This window comes from Chanos chanos, chromosome 3 (genome assembly GCF_902362185.1).
Source record: "Chanos chanos chromosome 3, fChaCha1.1, whole genome shotgun sequence".
NCBI lineage: Eukaryota > Metazoa > Chordata > Actinopteri > Gonorynchiformes > Chanidae > Chanos > Chanos chanos.
In genome coordinates this window covers 34,129,415-34,154,125 of record NC_044497.1, presented here as the reverse complement: position 1 = coordinate 34,154,125, position 24,711 = coordinate 34,129,415, and the positions used below count along the sequence as shown (strand labels likewise).

At 39.5% G+C, this 24,711-nt stretch overlaps 3 protein-coding genes across 3 annotated transcripts; 2 read left to right on the top strand and 1 right to left on the bottom strand.

Annotated features, from left to right (window-relative positions):
- Positions 1-364: 364 nt before the first annotated feature.
- Positions 365-6,185, top strand: LOC115807718 (rab GDP dissociation inhibitor alpha). The gene is made up of 11 exons (XM_030768842.1): positions 365-436; positions 2,042-2,149; positions 2,694-2,793; positions 3,013-3,147; positions 3,616-3,814; positions 3,967-4,098; positions 4,225-4,324; positions 4,423-4,594; positions 4,918-5,062; positions 5,601-5,655; positions 6,033-6,185. The coding sequence occupies exons 1-11, from the start codon at positions 392-394 to the stop codon at positions 6,183-6,185; spliced, it is 1,344 nt and encodes a 447-aa protein (XP_030624702.1). The 5' UTR covers positions 365-391.
- A 3,979-nt stretch (positions 6,186-10,164) lies between these two features.
- Positions 10,165-17,863, bottom strand: LOC115806921 (inter-alpha-trypsin inhibitor heavy chain H6-like). Its single transcript, XM_030767777.1, has 12 exons — positions 17,810-17,863; positions 17,049-17,203; positions 16,613-16,723; positions 15,657-15,904; positions 14,410-14,582; positions 13,847-13,963; positions 13,389-13,560; positions 12,453-13,274; positions 11,656-11,694; positions 11,429-11,542; positions 10,665-11,054; positions 10,165-10,460 (listed from the first exon to the last, which is right to left on the bottom strand). Exons 1-12 carry the CDS (start codon positions 17,861-17,863, stop codon positions 10,165-10,167), a joined length of 2,691 nt encoding a protein of 896 aa, XP_030623637.1.
- Positions 17,864-19,046: 1,183 nt separating this feature from the next.
- On the top strand, positions 19,047-24,256 carry ndnl2 (necdin-like 2). Its single transcript, XM_030768854.1, has 11 exons — positions 19,047-19,099; positions 19,479-19,550; positions 19,819-19,935; positions 20,406-20,469; positions 20,778-20,857; positions 21,037-21,131; positions 22,264-22,343; positions 22,565-22,607; positions 22,698-22,760; positions 23,445-23,559; positions 23,667-24,256. The coding sequence occupies exons 2-11, from the start codon at positions 19,503-19,505 to the stop codon at positions 23,736-23,738; spliced, it is 777 nt and encodes a 258-aa protein (XP_030624714.1). The 5' UTR covers positions 19,047-19,099; positions 19,479-19,502; the 3' UTR covers positions 23,739-24,256.
- The last annotated feature ends 455 nt before the right edge of the window (positions 24,257-24,711 follow it).

Here is a 24,711-nt window from a genome sequence, read left to right as displayed (position 1 = left end):
TCCTTTATTAATTTTAAAGAGATAAAACAAATCATGCACATTTTGCCCTCTGGAGTAGGCTTATATGAGATGCTTATAGCTGTTGTTACATTTCATGAAAATGAATTGCGTGTAAAGACAGTGAGGGTGGAGTCCTACTTCCCGACGCGCAAGAATATGTGCTGGGAAAAAGGCAGTGTACGACAACTGGTCACATTCATACACGCCGAGTGCAAAACTTACTGGGAGAAGATTTCTCATGCAGATACTGAGCTCATTAACAAAACAGAGGCTTCTCATACAGTCGTCGCCAAATATCTTTGTTTGAATTGCGCGGAGTGTTTAAATTAAAGAGACATTAAGCCAACGGTTTCTTCCTGAACACAGAGGACAGCAGGGGCGGAGAGACGTCATGGATGAGGAATATGATGTGATCGTCCTGGGCACTGGTCTCACGGTAACAGACTACCGTTCGCCTACTACCGATCATGCAGATTAATACTCAGAAAAATTAATGTGTTGTCAACTTTTCGATAGATCTCTTCATTAGAGGCACTGATAGACAGTTTAATGCATTAAATGCGCCTGACAGCATTCAAACCCCGTTTGATAATCTGTGAGGTGTATCCAGTACAATGCATTATGTAATGTCCATAGTTTTCCAGAATGATAGCCAGCATCACAGCCAATCTTTTCTATGACTTCGACAAAAAAAGCAACAAAGTCCACGATGCACAAAGAATGTTACGATGTTGATGCTGTAGTTAATATTGTGATAAAGAGAGATGACTCATACAAATACTATTGTTTCGTTTTTGCTGCTTTTAATATAAATTAATACTCATGGTTGATCCTATGGTTCTGATATTGTCCGTTCGGCCGTACAGGCCGACAAATACTTAGTGATACACAGTCTGTGCAACAGAAATACTCAGACGCACACACGAAAATATTTTAGCTGCAGTAACTGTACTAAATTTTCCTCCTTAATAAAGATGCTACGTGGTGCGGCCCTAAAACACGCCCTGTATTTTCCTTTTGCAGTCATTCGAGTTGCTGAAGGAAAGAGGGTAACAACCTCAATTGATCAATTACTTCAGTGACATTACTTTGCGAACTAAATATAACATCGTTTAATCAGATTTCATTGTCGTTTCGTAGAAATGTATTATGGCTTTGCAGTAACAATGGCTGTCAAGTCATCTTACCGAAGACCCTTCTTTCAGTTTCTCTCTCTGTTGGAGGTTGCTGATAATAAGTGACAAACTGCGAATGTGTAACACTCAAATTTCGCTTTAATGTGATACTTGTGTTTGTCGCTCAAATTTTTGGTTAAAAGAAAGTTTCTTATACCAGCCTTAATATTACGCCCCCTAACACCATCAGAGCACGAGAGAGAGAGAGAGAGAGAGAGAGAATAAAAAGTAATGTTATTGCTCTTATGTATGTACATAATCTACAGTACATTCATATTGAAATCAGATTTTAGCGCTACAGTTCATATGATCTATATATGGTTATGTTTTGCCAACATGAGAGATTCGCTGAATGCATTCATTTGTTATGGGTGGGGTCCTGGCGGACTGAATGTTTCCCAGTTTACACCGCTCATCTAGGCTGTTGTGAATGCGGGCAGCTAATCTATGAAGGGTGTCTATTGGTGCAGATACCCGTGTCCCCTGTTTTGTGAATCCATTTCCTGATCTTAATGGCACGATATTCTCATGTCTCTCCACTACGAGTTCTCGTATCCGTTTCCCTAAAATGGCCTCTTTCAGTTGCTATAACACTCGACGGGAATGCGCTGATATTTGGTGCTGTTCTGTCTCTAAGTGCTGAAATATGATGAGAATTTAGGTGATCTTACCGGAATTCTAATCCCTTGGTTCTTGGTATTTTTTCTCTTGCTGTTTCTGTAATATTTTAAACCAGAAATGATATGCATTAAAATGACTGAAATAACATTAAAACAGTCAGTAAACGTACAATTGTTTTCTTATGTCTGTAATGCAACGGCAACACAACGATTAAAGGGATTTTTCGATTTCCGTTTGTATTACAGGAGTGCATTCTGTCGGGGATCATGTCTGTAAACGGAAAGAAAGTTTTGCATATGGACAGGAACCCTTACTATGGAGGAGAGAGTTCCTCTATCACTCCTTTAGAGGAGGTATGTGCCCAATAACAAAGTCTGATATCACTCTTGATTCACTTACATCATACATAATATGAAAGCCGAATCATCACTCATCAGTCTGAATAGATTGCCTTACTGTGTATGCTGCCTCTACACATACAGGTAATACACATTATAGGCTCTTTATTATTACTGTAACAACCTCTTTCCTCTTTCATGATTACATAAGAAATACTATGTTCCATACAAAGTAATTTTTTTGTGTTTGTTCTGAGAAATTGAAGATAAAAGGTCTTTTTCTTCCTGTCCTTGCACTGTTATAGTTGTGTGATGATTCATTGTGTAATATGATACAGCTTCTCAGTGGATCACTCTTGGAGTTGTGACATGATGTTATTGATACTCTTCACAAAAGCCTGGTTTATAAAGTGTTACGTGTTGAGTGATATTTCTACTGTGCGTTATGTACTGTTCGTATGATGTATCAGATGTTCTAATTGTCAGTCTGTGTGATAGTTGGTGTGTTTTGAGGAGTGTTTTTAAATGTGTTTGTGTGTTCTTTTTTTCCGTGACATAGCTCTATAAACGCTTTGGACTCTCAGACAGCCCTCCAGAGTCTATGGGGCGAGGAAGGGACTGGAACGTGGATCTCATCCCCAAATTTCTCATGGCCAATGGTTAGTTATGGTTAGTTGTTCTTACGGAGAGTGTGCGTCAGAGATTTATTTATTACATAAGCATATTTTATTTTTGTAGATATCAAGGTTAGGGCCATTTCGTAGAAGTTTTGTGTTGTTTTGCATGTCCCCTATCAGAGTGGGTCCATGCACGTGTGTGTGTGTGTGTGTGTGTGAGTGTGTGTGTATACGGGTGTTCTAATGCTTCACTGACTGCAGGTCAGCTGGTGAAGATGCTGCTGTATACAGAGGTAACCCGCTACCTGGACTTTAAGGTTGTTGAGGGAAGTTTTGTGTATAAAGGAGGGAAAATCTACAAGGTGCCTTCTACTGAGACTGAGGCCCTGGCATCAAGTGAGTCTAAGCCAAATCAGTTTGCTCTCACTCTAACAGTTCTTATATACTCAGAGGCCTGAATGTAGCCCTTGCCTGCAGTCTACAACTAATATTGAAATTTAAACTAATCCTAAAGCTAAACTATATCTGCCTGACTTAACAGTCTGCATGCACTAAATAGCAATACATCCTTGGTAATGAATATGGCACTATGTTACACAAGGCCTCCTGCATTGTTTTTCTGTATGTGTCGATGCTTGAATTGTACTGTTCTTACAATACTTATAACTGTAAATGTGTTATAAAGTGTAATATGATATCACAGTGCAACATTGTTTACCGACACAAAGGTGACATTGTGCTTATGTAAGCAGTTGCATTGTGAGTACACAGTCATGAAAAGATCAGTGTCAATTCAATAAATGTAAAGATAAATGTAAATTATGAACATTGAGGCAAAAGGGTAATTTTTTTTCCTTTGCATAGATCTCATGGGTATGTTTGAGAAGAGAAGGTTCCGTAAGTTCTTGGTGTTCGTGGCTAACTTTGACGAGAATGACCCGAAGACCTTTGAGGGGGTTGACCCCAAGCAGACTACCATGAGAGATGTCTATAAGAAGTTTGACCTTGGGCAAGACGTCATAGACTTTACTGGCCACGCCTTGGCACTATACAGGACGGACGAGTAAGAACATTTTATAACATAAAAACTCGGGAGGTGTATTCACATGACTGTTCAGATATCATATCAAATAACTAAATGGATCACAAGAGGACATCTGTGGTGGAATCCACAGCCGTGTTGTTTTTCTCAGTGTCTGCCTGTCTCCCCCATAGTTATCTTGACCAGCCCTGTCTTGAGACCATTAACCGCATTAAGCTGTACAGTGAGTCGTTAGCTCGCTATGGGAAGAGCCCTTACCTGTATCCTCTTTATGGGCTTGGAGAATTGCCTCAGGGATTTGCCAGGTAAATACTATTTTTCTTCTTCCTCTATCTTCCATTCAAAGTGTCATCCATTTCTTGCTCTCTCACGTGTGTCAAGTGTTTAATCCATTCCTCTGTTTTACTCTCCTCTGTCCTTACTGTATGCAGGTTAAGTGCAATCTATGGAGGAACATACATGCTGAATAAACCAGTGGATGAGATTGTGTTGGAGAATGGGCGTGTTGTGGGAGTCAAATCCGAAGGAGAGGTACAGACGTTCCTTCATTGGTTGATGGATCAATTTTTAATCTCTTTTTTTGGTTTGATTTGATTTTTGATTGCTGTATTGATCATTCTGTCTTGCAGGTTGCCCGATGTAAGCAGCTGATCTGTGACCCAAGCTACATTCCAGATCGGGTTCGAAAAGTTGGCCAGGTTATTCGTGTCATCTGTGTCCTCAGCCACCCAATCAAAAACACCAATGATGCCAACTCCTGTCAAATCATCATCCCCCAAAACCAAGTCAACCGCAACTCTGGTCAGTGAACACTCAGATATCTGTAGTGCTCAAACACTCAAATATCTGCTCTGCTTGAAAAATAAATATGTATATAGTAGACAGGATGTGAACAGTCAAGATTAAGACCGTCAAAAGTGTGATCTTACCACTCTCTTTAACACATTAGTTATTGTATATAACTACATAACTATATATGTATTAGTTTTGTGTGTATAAAAATATTCATTGTGAACTCCTTATTGCAAATAAATTACAAATATTTTTAATATAGTTATTTAGGGATAGATAATGGAATCATATTAGTGTTTTTAACTCTCTGTCTCTGTCTCGCTCTCTGGCAGATATCTATGTGTGTATGATCTCATATGCCCATAACGTGGCTGCCCAGGGCAAGTACATTGCCATTGCCAGCACTACAGTGGAGACTAGTGACCCTGAGGCTGAGATAGAGCCTGCCCTGGAGCTGCTGGAGCCCATTGATCAGAAGTCAGTATTTCAGTCATCTGCCCTCTTTCTAATACCTGTTTCAAAGTTCTTGCAGTATTTGTGGGAGATTATTATGACATGAGGATTCCATGAGTTGTAAAAGGTTCTTGTTTGTATTGGAGGATACTCATGAAACACCCTCTAGTGACCCTCATCACCTGGTGACAGAGAACAACAAGAAGCCAACAGCATTTTTTTTTTTTGCATTAATGTGCATTAAATTAGTCTTGTATATCTCCTGGAGCAGAATGCAGATTAGACAGTGGTCTTTTTTGTACATGACAGAAGAACACATAGAATAACAATAACACTTGCATTATCAGTTGCTTTTTTTGAGAACTACCACATTTCTGCATTATGTTCAAGAGGGTTCTGTTTGTTTCCAGAAGGTTCCATTCCTTTTGCATAAAACCATTTGGTGTGTTGACAGTAGCTGCCTGTTTCCTATAAACGGGGTCATAGAGAAATCATGTGATGTTGCCTGCAGTGCTTTCTGGGATTTACCCTGACCAACTGTGCCATCTGATTTGTTCTGCAGGTTTGTGGCTATCAGTGATCTCTATGAGCCATCAGACGACGGCACAGAGAGTCAGGTCAGTAGCATTTTAGGTCTGACATGCTGTAATTTATGTCTTAAACGACGTAATGTTGATACTTATGTTCTGGTCTAGCTGTTTGTTTCACACCGAATCAGACAAAGCCTCTGATGTAAGCTATTCTAGAATTTGTGGTGTGTCAAAGAGACAAAGCTCCTTTGTCACCTTTATGTGCATTCTTAAAATCCATCTAATGCTACTTTAATAAATTTGCATGAGTCCTCATTCTGGAAGAGTATAACAGTGTTAATTGCAGCATAAAAACAAATCAATAATACCACACGTGTCAGATTTAGTGTCAAGCAAAAAAAAAAAAAAGACCTGACAAGTCTCTAGTTTTAAATCTCAAAACAATGAATGATTTTCTTCAACAGATTTTTGGCTCTAGAGCATACGATGCTACAACCCACTTTGAGACGACCTGCAACGACATTAAGGACATCTACAAGCGCATGACAGGCACTGACTTTGACTTTGAGAACATGAAACGCAAACAGAATGATGTGTTTGGGGAGGACGAACAGTGAAGGGCCTGACCGCGGTGTGTCGGGGGGCAGGGTGACAGCGACAGAGGCAGGTTTAACTGACAGTGGGGGAGAGGTAGTGGGAGAGGGAGTGGGGCAAGTTACCTTAGTTCAAAAGCTTGCCTCTGTTCTGTACCCCAAACCCTGTCATACTGTCTTTATTTTCAGCCAGTATACACACACGGTCAAACACAGACACTTACGCAAAGCCTTCTTTCTTCTGTCATCCCCCCTCTTCTTGCTCTCTCTTTTCTTCTTGTCTTTCTTCTCTGCTGCACTCTATGGGTTGTGTGATTTCTCCATTTATATTTTAGTTTCATGTGGTTTGTACATTCCTTGCTGCTCTAAGCTGTTTGCCCCGTGAACAGCGGTTCTGTGCTGTGCCGAGTAGCTCTATATGGAGCACTCATTTCCCCCATGATTTTTTTCTTCAGATTCTTGTGTTTTTAACTGGATGTCTTTGCAGTTTCTCAGTGAGTGGCTCAGAAGTGCATGTCTAATTGTGGCTTTGCATTGTACTTTTGGGAAATTACTGCACATATACATACAGCTGTGATACATACACACACACGCAAACGTGTGCGCACGCACACTCATGCACACACTCACACACACACACACACACACTCACACACAAATACACACACGCACAAAATCTGTCAAACTCAGACTGCATTGGATTACAAAAGACATATTTGCAAGTAAAGGATCAACATTTTCTGCAAATGGCTCAAGCATAGAACAAACCCTTAACACACATTTTGTATATTAATGGGTTAACTGGATGACAACATTAGGATGAGAGTCAGAGGATCTAATCAGAGTGAAAGCGTGCTGTTTCTTCTGCTCATCACGGCTCACAAAAGCATGACCATCTTCTGCTCCACAGGTATGAGTGTGTTTCAACACAGTAAAATCTTGCTCTTACAGGATAAGGCTTGATTGCCCTGAGCACATCAATCAGTCAGATGACTGTAATTCTCATATTCGATCCCCTTTGGATACCCATTGTTTTTACTGATCACTGCATTCTTGATGTATCAGTTATGGTGGGAGAATCTGAAGCATGTGAGTTCTAGAGGTGGTGTCACTTGGATATTACCAGAGATTGGAGTCAGATGTGTGTAGATTTGGTATGTGTGAAATTAAGGACAGTACCTGTTGTTTACATGGAGTGTGGAGGACCTAGTCATGGTTAGTGAACAGTACCGTGGAGGAAAGAAGAAAGGTTTAAGGAAAGACAGGGAAAGTGAAGAGGAGAGATTCTGCTTGTGAAGGGGAGAGATAGAGGTCATTGTTCTTGCAAATTAAATCAGTGAAATTTTTTCTGGGGCCTTTATTTTGGATAAGTTTGTCCTGATTGTTCCTTACAAGTCTGTTAACACTTTATCACAGCAAAAGCAAAAAAGTCTTCAGTCAGGAGAAACACAAAGAGATCTGACCTATAATGTTCATCAGATGCTGTTTGATGAAAATTGTATGTTGACTCTTGGTTGAGATGAAACCTCTTCTCTTTGCCATGCCCAGTTAGGTTAATCGTAAAGAGAATGCTTTGTAGATTGATGGTGTGAAAAGATGCAGTGGCCATGTCATGCATATTGGAAGAGACAAGTGTTAGCTATACTCACCTAGCCTGAGATGGTAACTGCGAGAAGGGGAGACCTATTAGAGACTATGGGTAATTGGACATTTCAAGTTAGACAGAAACATGAGGAGAAGTGTTGGCCTTCAGAGATAATTTGAGTCCCCTGCAGGGAAGGAGAAACGGAATATAGAGATGGTTAAGTTCATTAGCTCTGTCACGCCTCCCTCTCCACTAGTACATTAAACTGATGGAGGGAACAGTAATACCACACAGAAAGTAATAGAATCTTACAGAGGAATCTATTGGATATTCAGTAGAATTATCTGAAACTTTGGCTGATTTTGCAGTGCAGTGCTTTTTTCCCTATAGATGTCAAAATGTCCTCTTTGTCAATAACCTGGCACCTGTGTTATGTAGAAGCACATAGGCTCTCCCTTGTGTCAGAATCTCAGTTTTTAATAAACCTGATGAAACTCCCTGAAGAAAACTATGACCTACAGATGGAACCAGTGCAATAATGAAGCTGCTGAGGGGGGTTGACGTCTGGCACCACTGGGCTGTTTTAGAGGAAGCTTTTATACTTATTATACTGCATGGCTCAAACCTTCATATTTCTCTTGAAAATCAAGATCCATAAGAACAAAGAAGGTGCCTGACACAACAGTGCCGCCTTAATCTAGTCTGACCCTGGAATTGGCTAACTGTAATGCCTTTCTCTCTCTCCTTCATTTTCTCTCTGTTTTTGGGATCTCTCTCTCTCTCTCTCTGTCCCACCTTCTTTTAAATGCTAGGGAAACTTGTACCACAAGCATCATGCTAAGGCCTGATGTACTGCTCGTATTTCATTGCCATTCTCTGTTGTCACACCATAGCCATATTATACAAGAGAATCATAGCCTAATATGTGCTATTTCTGTGAGAAATTGTAACTTTTAGTCTGTTCATTTGCTTAACCCCTCTTCCCATATGAACTGGTGCACACAACTTTTCACATTCAAGTCTTTATAGATTCCTCTTACATTTCCCTTGACATTCCAGTTGGCGGTTTACGGGGAGGTTCCATTTTGTGTCTTAAAAGAATACGCTTATTTAAGTTTCTTTTGTTATTATACTACTTGAATATTTGATTGACAGGAGGGAACATGCTAATCCTCTAATCATGCTAATCAGCTTCTTCTACAGGAAGTCACTGCAATTCACCATAATTTTTGTTACCATTTCATGGAACTAACAATACACATGTTCTCATAGAACTTTCATCTCATAGTAGTTAAATGATGCGTCAAATTAGTAAGGTACAACTTCAGATGTTTGTGGTCATATTTTTGCTCATCTTGGAACAATAATGTATTGTGCTCTGAATCTTGGGAGAATTCTGCAAATATTAAGAGTTGTAATCATGGGTCAAAATTCATACTGTAATTCAAAACCCTGGTTCAACATAATGAAAGCTGTTATGGTGATAAATGTTTGAATCAACCTCTTACCCTCTCCGACGCTACAGACCTTGTTTACTTGACTCTAAGCCTCCAAAATCACTCACAAACATTCTTCTCACTCCAACATTTGAATCTTAACCTTGTCTCACTGTGTCACATTTCTGGCATTTATGAAATGAATATATTCCTAATAAGACTGGACATGAAGGTGTGTTCACTTCTCTTTCGTAACAGCTTCATTTAGAGCTTGGAATTTTTTCCATTTTAAAATCCATACCTTGTTTACCCATGGATTTGTATTTATTTAATTTAAGAGTGGAAATGTTTTGTATTTCATTTCGTGCCATGGCGTTTGGTTTTTGAAAGGATGTGCAGAAATCAGCAACGATTCACTATTTCTCTTGTAACTGTGCTAACATATTCCGACAGCAGAGCAGTCGGCCTGTGGCTCTTGTTTGAACACTAGTGTGTGAACAGTACCTTGTGTCCTGTACAACAAATGAAATTAAACAGATGTATGAATTAAAATATTAAAAATAAAAGGCACATGACAGACTGTGGCTACTGTAAGTCTCATTTTTTCTTTTACGCCTAGAAAGCAATGTCAGAAGATTTTTTTTTTCTTTTTTGCATCAGCATATGAAATTTCTTCACTACGCGATTAATTCATCTTTTCCATCAGCTTGAATTAAGGTATGAATTTATTTTTGAACTCTTGAACAGAACAGAATGTACAGTATACAAATAGATAATAACGATAATAAGAAAAGTCATGTACTGCGTTAATGACATTATATAACCACTGGTTAAGACATCAAGCATAACACCCAACAACTGATGACAAACATTTAGAACTGTAATATAAGTCTTTCTGACATCAGTTTATAAGTAAATGACGATGTTTCTACTTTAAGCCTGAATTACTGATCACTGGATACATATGCCTCTGGTAAGCCTGCTACTGTATGTAACTCTGGTAGGGTTGAAGGAGGATCTTGTCCACATCTGCTCTGGCCACTTCCCAGCAGTGCTCTGGGTGACGTTTCCACACTGTGTCTTTAATGTTCTTTCTCCTCAGGGTGACAGGGACTTGTACTGTCCCCCGCCTCAGTACTCCTTCTGCCAGGGCGTCCGTGTGGGCTGTGTGCCTCCCAGTGCCACTTGAACCAGAGCGTACGTGTAGGCTGGGTATGTCCCTGTCCAATCTCTCTGTCTGCAATTTGGTTATTTTTATATCTGCATGCTGAAACTGACCTATAGGACAAGAAGGACTGAATGAAGACTTCACACTCGTTCTCAACCAATCTGGCTGTATATGAATCTCTGAAGTCTCTCTGCTCCATAGAGTTGCTCTGTGCCAGTGTTTATTGAATCTGCACATACTGGTAGAGAAAACAGATATTCAACTAGTGTCTACCAAATTGATGTGGGGTGAAGAAAGAGAGGGCTGTGACTTACCCAGCAGACCCTGAGTCTGCAAAGAGAGGCCTTTTCCATTGGCAATGTAGAAGCCCAGGTGTGCCAACTGCAGGTAAGTTGGGTGGCGGTAGTGATGAAAGAGAACAAGGAATTGCACCTCTTTGCCTAAATCCACCCAACACCGCAGATGTTCATCAATCTCCACAACGAAATCATGTCTCTCCACAACCCCTGGCCTACCAGTCTGCAGCATTAGAGGACCCTCACCCTTCACATCAATCTTCACTGAATCTAGGGTGATGGTAACCACCACACCACGTTTTTCGCCTGATGTCATGGAAACTACGATCTGGTCAAAATATGTCCGATTGTGGTCTTCAAAACCCACCTCTGGAGGCGCCCACATCAACCTACCATCCACTACGATGCCTGAAAGTAAAGTGGTGTATTCAAAAGTTAAAACAATCCATGCGAAAAGCGTACTGACAGCCTAAAAGTTGCATGCAGCGTTTGCCTGTGTGGATGGCAGAGCAGATGTACTAAATAAGGTCGTTAGGAGTGTTTTAGAGTATTTCTGATTAAAAAAAGCCAGGGATCTGCATTATATCAATATAAGTAAAAAATGTTAAGCATTATGCAAAACTAGTGAAGTCCTCCAATCAAAAGTGATTTCCAAGCTGACACACGTTCTCAGTCCAGAGTCCAAATCTTCATACACAAGTCAACATAAGTCATAGACATGGGCACATACTGATATATTCAGCATATGTTAATTATTTAGTAAATGAGAAAGTCACTGTTACCTCTCTCTGGATCCTCCAGCAGTCTCGGGATGTCATTGGCTTGGCCATCTATAGTGAAGCACAGAGTTTGGTCCAGCTTTGGCAAATGAACCACAAAATGAGGGTCACCATCCACTTTCCAGAGGGAAACCAGTAAATGAAACAGGACAAAAATGGTAAATATCCACTGGGAGAGGGCACATGATGCTTACATTTGCGTGTGTGTGTGTGTGTGTATGCATGCTTACCTGAGGATGCAAACACTTTCTTGGGATGCTTAGGTACAGCTAATCATAAGGAGAGAAAGTGAATTAGACTTGTAAACAGAACATATTAAGTTGTTTTTTTCCTTATTTTCTTCCCAGCTGTGAATGTCTTAATACCCATAATATTCTGGTTTACAATCTTGTGTTCCTCTGCATTTCCTTGAACTCTTAGGTACAGTCAGTGAGTGTGGCAGAACTGGGCACTGAAATTTAAATTCTAAACACAAAATGCACCTCTGGACCGCAAGGCAGTTCCTTTACTAGTTGTGCCACTCATGAGTTCCCATCGGGACTTGACTGTCAAGACCTCTGGATGCATAGCCGTGGCATAAGAATGAGCAAATACAAATGAACTAAATGTACTGTCATTTACATTTGTATATGGTCATGTAGAGGTGAATGCACAATTAACTGCTAAAACAAAGAAAACACCAATATGAAGTGTCTTTGTAGGGTAGTGGGTTTACACAGCCCACAAGAACAGGTCACTTCATAAAACTTCATTTTCTGTGAGAAATTCCAGTGTTTGACATTTGCGGATAGTGGCAGAAAATGCAGCCTGAAGTGTTGCTCCAGAATGTTTATAAGTATTCAACCAGGTCTTATGAATGGCACTTCTTTTCATGTTAACATTCTTAGTTGGGTTTGTCTGATCTTCAAGCTAAGTGTTGCCTGAAACTGAATCAACACGGCTTGAATACTCCTCTGTGTCTGCTTTGACCATATTTGTGTATGTATATGCTTGTATGCAGCACTGTAGAGTTGTGATAATGGTCTACCTCTGCTCTGTGGTTTGGATCTTTCTATGTTAACATCACGACTTTTTGCCTCTTCCATTTCTGGTTTGACCACCACCAGTGAAGTAACAGGTGTTACAAAGTTATACTTAATGGAGAGTTCAGTGGCTTTTTTCTTCAGTTCTGCAACTAATGTAGAGTCACTAGTGTTCTGGGCCCTCTCTAAAAGATCTTTAATGGTGAAATATGCCCAAAGACGCTGAACAAAATGAGACACTGCCACATCTTCACTTGATGATGTATTCATGCCAGGTGACATGTCTCTCCTCTCACTGTCCTGGGAGACAGGTATGCTATTCTGAAGCATGAGACCTCGTTGTGTATCAGAGGCTGTGAGAGAGACGGAAAGTTCCTGCATTTTTGGCTGGACCCGACCTGCCACCACCAGCTCTGAGCCTTGGAAGTAGTTTGGGAAAAAGGCACGTGTGACATCAAAGGCCTGGTCGTCGCGGTAACTGAGCTGGACATCGGATAGCAGGGGGCTGGCAACTTCATCATAAAATCCTTTCAGCTGTAATTTAGCATCTGCGTCCTCATAAATCCTTCGCGCCACACCACGGTTTTCTAGAGAGAGCTGACGGACAAGGGCAAAGTCTGCATCACGTCCAAAAGCTAGTCCAAACAGAGATGCAGACCCTAGACTATCCCTGGCATTCCGCAGTATGGCCGCATTCAATTTTACACCTTCGGTGGCTTCACCATCCGTCAAAAATATTACCATGGGAACGCCCTTGGACCCTGAACTCCTGGCTGACTGACTGAGAAGTTTTGCTGAATGGAGCACAGCAGAATTGATGTCTGTCACTGAGGAGAAAAGAGAGAATTGTATTTTCTTGTAATTAAAATGAACACAACAAATGGTAAGACCATGACAGAAACCTGGTCTGGAGGATTTGGAGAGCTAATTATGGCACTTACTGCCTTTTGCCTTCATGCGCTTAACAAAGGTCTTAGCAAGTTCTACATTCTCTCGTGAAGCAGGAACAGTGCCTTCCCTCTGCCAGGTTTGCACAGAGCTGGAAAAGGTGATGATGTTGAAGAAGTCGTGCTCATGCAGATCATTCAAAATTGTCTTCATTGCTTCCTTGGTCTGTTTACAAAAAAAAACATAAAACAAAAGAAAACAGATTTAAACTGTATTTCTGGTACTGTGATAAATTATGGTACCTAAGTACATATGGACTGAAATATAGATCAAACAACTATCTGAAATGAAAATTGAAATAAGAATAAATGTTATTTCTGCATATCTAAAAATACCATAATTACCAAAAAAAGTGTATTCAATTACTATTATGTTCTCTCTTCTTTGAAACAGACAGCAGTTCAGCAATAACATGACACAGTGTGTCTGGAGCAGTGATATTTAATCAAACCTGTTTCATTTTGATCCCATCCATTGATCCACTCACGTCAATAACAAAAATGACTTCCTTTGGCATGATAGGAAGTCCTCTAGGCGCAAAATAATGGACAAAGTAGCCATCAAAAATCTGAAACAAAACCAAAATTTTGTAGTTTAGTTTTGTAAATATAAAAACTAAACTTGCATAAAGCAAGTAAAGGCGAAATTTCATTTTCAGTAGTTACAAAGTATGTTGCATTAGTTCTTGTTCTTACACTTGAGGAACATCTGAGTTAGCTAAGGGTTGCTGGGGTTCAGGGGAAACACCTTAACTCCTTTTTTTTTAATACTGACCTACTGAGGGATTGTATAGAAAAGAACTACCCTTTTAAGGATACTATGCTTTCATTCAACAAGTCAAATTAAGATCAGAAAAGAAAGATCAAGGAGATACACTGATTCAAGGGTTTGGAACTCAGTTTTAGTGATTTCTGATTCCATTAACCAGTGCAATCAATGCATGTGTACATGTAGTCTATGCTGTTAGTCAGTTTTGATCTGCAACTGACTGTCATCAACACATGTGACTTTTACCTGTACGTCCCCAATAAGATCTGTGAGGTCCACGTCATAATGGATGACAAAGTCAGCATTAAGACCACTGGGAGAGAAACTGATTTGCTGAGAGACAGAAGGGCTATACTGCACCCGGACAGAGGATCTTTCTATTCGCTCAATCTGTGTTGAGGGAGGGGCCACAGACTCACCTGTAGTATAAAAGCTCTTATTACACTCTGTTATTACACTCTTGACAAAAAAACTAACTCTTTTTCATTGAAACAAATACTTTCATTCCTCTCTTTTGTATTATCTCATAAGTGTTCTATGATCTGTTAAGCACAACTGCACTAGTGGCAAATCATAGATTAAACTAATGAAAAGATGATAATATTGTCAAGTCCACCACCAGAAGTAGAAAAGAGCTGAAGTTCTGTGTTATCCATCTAGGTAAACAGAATCTCTAGTACTACTGCTTTTGAGAATTTAGATAGATGACCTGTTCTGTTTGTTTCTGGCTTCATCTCAAGTAAAACCAAATACAATCTGTTATTTTATTCCATTAAAAACAAATGTTATTTTACGTCTAATTTGTGGAAACAAGAAATAAAATGTTTGACCTATCTGTCCTTTTAACATTGAAATTCATTTATTCATTTTCTAAGCCTGTTATCCCAATTAGGGTGCTGAAGCTTATCCAAGCATTTGTTGGACAAAAGGCAGGGAAACACCCTGAACAGGTCAGCAGTCCATCACAGGACAAATACACAGACAAACACATTCACACCTAGGCTTGGAATCAAACCCAGGAACTTCTTGCTGTGAGGCGACAGTGCTACCCACTGCGCTGTGCCACCTCACTGAAAGTCACTCATAATTAAATACGTATAAGAACAACACTAAATACTTGTAAGAACAACACTAAATTCCCTTCAGTGTTTTTTTTTGTTTTGTTTTTCCCCTTTTCTCCAGTTTCTCCAATTCTCTGCACTCTTGTATTTCCTCACACTTTGCTGGTGTGGAAGGACGAAGACTACATGATGGTCACATGAGAAATTAGCCACCATGTCACTTCTCTGGATCCTCCTGCAACTGTGCAGAATTACCGCTGAGCCCCACAAGTGCTTCCATTTCATTTTTAAATATAAAACTGAACATATCAGACACTCTCCATTCAAATTCTAATAAGGATACATTTGATCATATTCCCACAGCAAGTCCCTGGAATGACTGAACAGGGCACATACACATTTCCATAAAAACACAGTGATGCCACCACGCACCTGCAAGAGTGTTGGATAAGTGTTGACTGGTTCTTAGAGGCAGGACCTGAATGAAACTGATCCCAGTTCTTTCTGATATGCTCACATCCACTGTGAGGTTCTGGACAGGCTGAGTGGGCCTTAGGCCTAGAACCAGTTCATAATGACCAAGTCTTCGAGCCAAGAGCTCCTCATAGGTCAGGGTAAAAGAAAGGCTTGTGCCTGGAGCGACACTGACGGAAACACTAAAGTTCTCCGCCCCCTTTTCCCTAGGAACCATAAAATGATGGCAGAGAAAAACATTCTTGTTAAAAGAATGACAGAGAAAAACATTCTTGTTAAAAAGCTCCTTCAGTGAAAACCAATTCACAGACACTCTGGTATATAGAGTTTGATTTTAGCATCATCATCATTGTCATCATCATCATCAACACAATCATACTCATAATGATCATAACAATAACAAAAACAACAACCACAATAATAATAATGACCTTTCTTTCCTGATATGGAAAGATAATTACTCTGGGTTCTCACAACAATGTCCAAAAAAGTGGCCTGTCCTGACATGCAGTGAGATTTCAAATACACTGGCAGGTAAAAATGAATTAAAATGGATGGAGAGCACATGAATCTTTTAAGTCTTTGGCATTTGCTTTGCCATGACATCTTTCCAAAATGCTGACTGCTTCATTCTTTGAAACATAAACAATACAAAGCAACTGACTCGTTCAACTAAGCATCTTAGTGATTGCTTCTGATAACTAGTTAGAAAGCCACTGTGCTTGGTGTTAAGCTGACATCAAAATGGAAATGAACGCAATCATAGTTTTATGTTTATTTGTTTTTCTTTTAAACTTTTTTTTTTAAATAAATAATGCCATTTCAGTCTTCATCATCAAAGTGCTCAGACACAGATCATATATCTGTAGACCTAAAAAGAAAAATAAACAAACATGCAAAGGAACAAAGCTGACCTTTTGGCCACCAGTCCCGCAGTTTTCCCCTCTTTTTTGGCAGAGTCATAGATTTTCTTGGCAACTTCTTTCTCCTTCACTTGGGCCACATATATTGTGCCGCCTGATGTGCTGGAGATACAAAAGAGAGAACATCAACACCTAATGGCTAAACATGGGAAAAATGAAGTAAAGGGAACAACGCGGGAAAATGATAACAAATACACTCAGATGATACACTTTAACGCTGTACCATGGAGTCAGCGTCCGCAGACAGTGAAAGTGTGTGTGTGAGGGCTAGTGTGTGCTCAACATATTATAACACAAAACCTCCTTTTTATCATGGTCTCACATTCCGCTAAAATGTGTTAAGCTGACCTAGTTTACTTGCTATCTATTCCACTTTACTGCTGTAGTGGAAAGTTTGTGTTCCCGCTTATAACATGCTGAGGATTACATGGTAAAGTTGGAGATGAATGCTGTGGAAGGGAGGTCCACTTCAAAGTTGGCCTCCTGTGATTGGTTGTGGTGGTTCCTGACAGTGCTGACGACAGTAGTGCGTGCATATCGGGACACAACAGTACTGCTCACATGGAAATCTGTTACCTCCAACTGTATGGCACAAAGACACGTAAACTCATTCAGTCAAACACCAGTGCTGACAAGTTGTGACAAGACAACACATATTTGCAACTTTATTGTTTTGGGGTTTTTTTTTTTTCAAAGAAAAAATAACGTCAGCACCATTTTCGATGCCGTGGCAAATATTTAATTATCATGTCAAAATTAGTTTTGACTTCATATATAAAACTGGTTGGTTTCAGCCAAAATGTCTCAATTTAACTGCACTTAAGCATAGTGGGACCACTGAATTTAAGCCACTCCCATTCTTAGTATTTATCTGATGGTACTGATAGTTCTCTCAGTTTTACTCGCGTGCGATCTCTAACGTGACATTCTGTCCGGTTTTAGACAGACACGCTCGTCCATAAAAGGGAACATAAGTTATAAATGAGATTTGAAAGCATTCTAGAAATATTTCGAAGACATTGGGTCAATGCCTAAATTTTCGTGATCAGTGTAGTTACAAAGTTTTGAAAGATTAGAAAACACCCAAGCAGAGATGTCCAAGCATGTAAAACAAAAATAACATGTTATGTAACACATTGAACGAACATGAACTAAATGGATGAATATTAGGGAATGTGTATTCCTTACCACACTTTTGTCAGGTCCACTTCGCCTTACTCTCTGGAGGAAGAAGACGAACATTTAATACCACAATTATTTGAGTGTTACCAGTCGACTTATTTACTCCGTCTGTTCCAAAGCCTGGTTCCGAGCAATGTGCATGGCACCAATTGACTCAGACTAGGACAGTACAATCTTTTTGCACTTTTTACATCAGAAAATTCATGTCACCTAACCTTTAGATAAAGACCGTGTTGAGATCCGGGAGAATGAATGTCATATGTCCTTACAGCCCACGCCTGTATTATTATAATGAGGATGAGCTGAAGTATAACTTGCGAGAAAGTAAATTTCCAAAACATATCGACTGATGCGACGCCTGCATACAACTGTACACCTTTACACCAAAGCTTCCAATCGCACCCAGCACTTCCACGATAAAGCAGTTTGTACGAGTAGGATTCGACGTTGCCTTTTTACATTGACCTGAGATCAGCTATGGCATTTAGCCTATAAACCAAAAGTTAAGACTGGGGTCTGAATAGAGATCTTCCCAAGTCAGGGTAGGAGGACAGCCCCTCCCTGAGCAAGAAGGTAAGGCGTGGGTGGCATTCTAAAAGAATGTTGCTGTTTGTTACCGAAAAAAACCCATCTTGCTTATTTGTTATCGGCTGTTTTGATTACTACAGATGCAATGTACATTTATGTAAGTAATTTCCTCAAAAACAATAGCGGCTACATAGAGACTGAATTTTACCTTGAACAGATTTTTAGAGCGCGTGAAATTAAGCAAATCATGAGCTGTAGCCCACAATATTTGAAATGGAATGCAATGGGTTTTTAAATCGATACGGATGCGTAAATTTACTGTATATTCGTATTTATATATATAATCGAGAATCTATCAGCCAAAACAAAATAAACCGACAATCTGTATTTCAGAGATGGTATCCTCAAAATGCTTTGTGCAGAACTAAAATTCCATAAGGTAAAGAAAACATTTTGTTGAGGACGACATGGCCCTGCGATGGACTAGCGACTTGTCCAGTGTGTTTTCCCGCCTTTTGCCCAGTGAATCCTGGGATAGGTTCCAGCGACACTAATTAGGATAAGCGGCTTAGATAAATGAGTGAGGGAGAGTGAGGACCACATTTTAACACTCTCTGCGCAGTGATCATCACTTACGCTCTCAACTTGCTCAACTCAGATTCCCACGAACTAGCCCAAGATGTGACGTCAATGACATGCGACTTTTTTGCAAGCGCGGGACTCCTGTAAATAACTGTTGTTTTTGTAACAAGAAACCATCAGATGTGGGTAAGAGTGAACTTTACAATTGTTACAAACTGGTATAACTACGACGTCGATTCAAGGAGTGTTTGAGAGAAGTTTATATGAATTTGATATTTTCTTTTGTGTGCAGCTGGCTAGTTGAAGCTTGTAACCGATGAACATTAACTTGAACAATTTGGTTGAGAGTACGCCAGCTGCCGAGCTAACCCCATTATAATATTTTGGTATTTTTACGTACTAATTCCCATACATTTAACTTGGTTAGCATCACCTGCTCAAATCACAGACTAACTATAAAGTGTTTGGCTTGTTACGACTGTATAACATCTGTTGGTTCAGTCCTGTCGCATGGTAAGATCACCGAGGTCAGCAAGTTAAAGTGGTCATTATGCTTTTTTTGTAGATATAGATCATGACTGTTTAAGTGATGTCGCAGAAAAGGAGAGTTTCGGCTACGCAGAGCAGGGCTCCCAAGGTAACAGCCCTTTGACTTGGTCTAGGTTTGTCTTAAATCTTCAGAGATCAGATGTACCATAATCACCAGTGTTAGTCACTCTGAAATGTCAATTACGAAGCTTGAATTATGGAGATACTTATCCAAACTTAACAAATGCGTACATTTCAAGGAATGAAAAGCAAAACTGGAATGTTGAGACATGTCATTTATTACATTTTTTGGTTAACGTTTTATTTGCAATAAAATGAGAGTCATAAGAACTCGCTGTTCTTTAAATGGACTTCAGCGGTCACAGATAGTGGGGGATGATGAAGACGATGAAGATATGTCCTTCACTCAGCCGACCTCATCTCAGGTCCAGCGGGCCAGGGAGAACTTCACAACAGTCCAGATTGACCGTAAGGTAATATTCTCTCCCCAGAACAGTCCTTTTAAAACTCTGCTGTTGCTTTTCCAGTTATTTTTCTGTCTTTCATTTTCTTAATTCTGTGATGGAGGGGATTATATTTGTAGTAGGCCAAGGATCTTTTATTTCTTATCTCTTATTTCTCTTAGTTCTTATTTCAAACTTCGTTGTTATAATTTGCTGGAAGCCTAAATGTTCAGTCATGGTAAGGTTATTTAATTATAGACTTGTGAAATCTTCCATCAGGTTTACTTTTCTTTTTCTTTTTTCCTTTTTTTTAATTAGGATGGATGAAAGCATGTTGAATGGTGGACATGTATGGCAACATTGCCACTGACATTTTGTTCATAAATTTGCTTTTAAATATTGAAATCATGGAAGAGCAAAACTTGAACAAGTCATCATCTTTCTGAACTGACTGTCTCACCATAACTTAAAATTCTGTCTTTTTGTTGTGAATTTCTTAGACAGCAGAGGTCGTGCAGTTCATTTTAATTAAGGACCAGAAGAAGGTGCCCATTCGACGAGCAGGTCTGTGCCTCCACCACCTCCTATACAAGATCGTGTTTTTTTCCTCAGTCTTTGTAGGTGCATTCTGTAATTATAACCTGAGGAAAGTATTGCCAAAGTGCTATATTCTACTAAAATCATGAAGCTTAATTTTCAACTCTATCTAATGGTATTAATATAAAAATTAATATATATTTATGGATTAAATACTATAGAGGTATTGATAAGTGTCATCTCTCTCTGAGAACCAGCTCTTTCTTTGTTTCTTAGCCAGTAACTCATGTATACCTTGTTATATACTAACCATCCTTACCTGTATTCTTCTGTAGACATTGTGAAACATGTGATGAAGGAGTATAAACCTATTTACCAGGACATCATGAAGAGGGTTACCCGCACGTTTGAACAGGTGTGAGATTCCAGTCAGGCAATGCTGCAGTCACGCATGAAACTGAAGCCTGTTGCAGATGAGTTTTAAGATTCATAAGATCCGTGTATTTTGTTCCAGAGGCAGTGTATTGAGAAAATTAGTCTATAAAGGAAAGTTAAATGTTTGGTTTTGGGTTTACGTGTGCATGTTTTCCACAGGTGTTTGGGATGAAGCTGCTGGAGATTGACTCTAAAAATCACATTTATATTCTTGTCAATAAGATCGAGCCTGTTGCTGGAGAACCTGTCAGCCTGTGAGTAATGACTGACACTCTTAATAGAGTTTATTTTACTTTATTTTAATTACTCAGGAATACCCATGTGTTTGCAGAATTAATTGTGAATTCACAAGATCACTTTGGGAAGCGAATTTAATCAGTTTGCTGAATTGCTATTCAACTCTCTGTAGTTGGTTAATAACTGTTCACAGAGAAGCCAAAATTGCTCCAAAATAGTAATAGATGTCCAATCATCACTCTGAAACTACAAAGAGTTTTTCTCAGAAAAGCTTTATTTTAAACTGTTATTTTATACTACAAGTCTTGGTACTCATATGTGATGAGAAAGGTCTTCTGAGAGCAAAATACAAAAGTAATTAAGTTGTAATTTACGTCATTCGTACCCAATGGCTCTGACTCTCCAGTGTACAAACTTGCAATATGCTATTATTAAAAAATAAACACACTGAAACCTAATTACAGAGATAAATTACCCATGCATTTGTGAGATGTAGTAACAAGCTTATGCATGGCATCACAGGACTACAATACCAAAACACTGTACTTTTTTTTTGTTGTTTTTGTATTTTGGTTATGTCATCTTATCTGCTTGTTCAAGAATCAGTTGTGTGGCCAGTCTGGTCTGATTTTGTGAAAACCTAGCATTTCAGTTTCACAGTAAAAATAAAAAATGACCATTTACCTGATTCTGGTTGAAGTTACGGCTGTGGTTACAGTTAAAATTCTTATTTGTAGTTTCCAGCAATTGGCAGCCATTTGACTGATTCGAATAGTGGTTAACCATTAACACCCCTAGTGTCCCCTCTTAACAACTGTGAGTTGTTTAGTTGTTTTCCAAATGTGCAGCACTAACTCACCGACGGCAAACATGGGTTTATGATATGACAGTTGGCACTTTTAGTAATTTACTAGCTGCTGTATTGAGTATATAAATGTATATGATGGATATTGAATATAACCTTATACCAGTAAGTCATTTTTATCTGGCAAATGTTCCCCTTGGAAGGGGGTGTCAGTATTTTCCAAGTGTGTTAAATCCTGTTGAGAACTTGCGGTAGTACATCTTAAAACATCTTATGGTTTCATCTAAAATAATAAGGTGCAGTCTGTTAGGGTATACAAATAGACGCGCTGTGCTTTTGTTTAGGTATCCTAGCAACCCAAAGACCGGTCTCCTATTTGTCATCCTAAGTATCATTTTTATGAAGGGAGGAGTTGTCAAAGAAGGTGAGTGTTTTCTTCTATGTGTCTGTCTCCTTTTCCTTTTTGCTACGGTAAAGAGTCTGAGTTGAACCATGCCAGTACTCTCTCATTTTAATCCTCACGGTTTCAACTCTTTCAGTTCAGAGGCAGTTCTTAACAGCCTGTCAACTTTTATCAGATATAGACAATTCTATGAAATAAAAGATTTTCTAAGCTGACTGTTTTCTAACATGACCTTTTGGTAGCTCTGATCTGGAACACACTGAAGAAGTTAAGAGTGGATCCAGGGTAAGATGCGTCACATGTAATAAGCAATAGTAAAGATCTACTTAATTCTTCGACTATCACATGAACGACATTTCTCTCCCTTGCACACAGGGAGAAACACGATGACTTTGGTGACGTGAAGAAGCTGGTCACAGATGAGTTTGTGCGTCAGAAGTGAGTTCATTTTGACCATGGTTCATTACATTCACCATCTGACTGTCTCTCAGTGGCCAGTGTGAAAGACATACCTTGTGACATTCAGACTTCAACTGAATACAGTTCTTCATTATGCCCATCAAAGCCTGCAGATGGAACAATATTTACATATGCATTATCAGGCCTGGAGAACCTGCAAAGAGTGTCCTATGGTATAAACTCACTCACTCATCTGTAATGGTTGTACCAGGTGAATGTGGTGTGATCACACCTCCCCCTTCCCATAACTCAGTGGTTAGCTCAGGGTGATGGTGCAGTGGATTGCAGAGTCAGAAGGGTCTGGGTTCAAGACCTCAGAGAGGCAGGTTGGTGTGTTCAGAGCTGCTGTCTAACAGACTGTAGACAGCTGGTTTATACCACACCATAGAAAAACATGGAGTACAGAAGAGAGTTAGACATATGAGAGTACCAGTCTAAACACTCACTGACTCCAGACACTGATACTACTGTTATGAGGAACTGAGGAGACAACTGACAGTTGATTTGAAACTTTTCAAACAAATGAAAAGTTGACATTTCATTGTGAAATTTTGGGATAACAAATCACTATAAATCCAGATTGAATGGCTACCCAAAAAAGAAAATTGATGAAAAAAGTATAGTTGTCTGTGTGTCCTACAGATGTTACTCTGTGTGTTTCAGGTATGTGGAATATGTACGGATACCCCACACTGAACCACTGGAGTTTGAGTTCCGCTGGGGACTTAGGGCAGAGAAGGAGGTGTCTAAACTCAAACTCCTGGAATTTGTAGCTCAGGTCAGAAAACCAGTTAATCATCTGATATCAGCTTATAATAACACATCAGACACTGTGGTAAAGGGGGGGAGGGAGAGAGATCTTATGTATTGTGTTCTTCTCTACAGCTCCATGATCAGGAACCTCAGAGCTGGACACAGCAGTTCAGGGAGGCCACGGCGGCAGAGAGCAGCCAGTGACTCCTCTGTGGGTTTGGGTATTTGTTAGTGCAGAGAACAGCCAGTGACTCCTCTGTGGGTTTGGGTATTTGTTAGTGCAGAGAGCAGCCAGTGACTCTTCTGTGGGTTTGGGTATTTGTTAGTGCAGAGAGCAGCCAGTGACTCCTCTGTGGGTTTGGGTATTTGTTAGTGCAGAGAACAGCCAGTGACTCTTCTGTGGGTTTGGGTATTTGTTAGTGCAGAGAACAGCCAGTGACTCTTCTGTGGGTTTGGGTATTTGTTAATGCAGAGTGTGCAGAATGAAAATGTTTTCATGTTTGGTTTACCTTTTATAGAAAAAGCTTTAAAACATTTGCTTATTACTAAAGTTAAAAGAAGACTTTGAATTTTAATTTTAAAGAAACCAAATAGTTATATAAATAAACATGCTTATAACCTCGTTGGTGTTTTTATTAACTCAAGTTGCTAAGCAACTCTAAATTGTTTTGTAAAGGAAGCACACTCACCAAAAATGGAGATTTCATTTTTTATTGCTTTCTTCATGTCAACAAAAATAAAATTCTTCTTGAAATTGTTACATTTATCACAATAATTTTAATGTTACATCAAACTGTGTTCCATCATTCTTTTTCTCTCATGTTGTCAGTTTAAGTGATTATCTCAGTTTCAACCAGTCTCTGTCTCTTGTTGGAACCTCATTCCTGCCCTCTACTCAACAGAGTCTGGGCATTTAGAAAGACAGCCAGACAAACCTTGTTCCTCCCAAATTTATACAAACTTCTCAATCACAAGATGACTGTTTTCCTGGACTGATAGTAAAAAACCCTATTGAAACAGGCAGTTTAAGTGTTTGTAATGTGTTCTGTATCTGGGCATACTTCACAGTGGTAAAGTTGACTGACTAACATCCCTGTGTTAAGTGGCATGAGCCTTTGTGGGCTCCTCCAGATTGCTGACACCTTCTGCTAACTTAATATTACACATCCTTTAATAC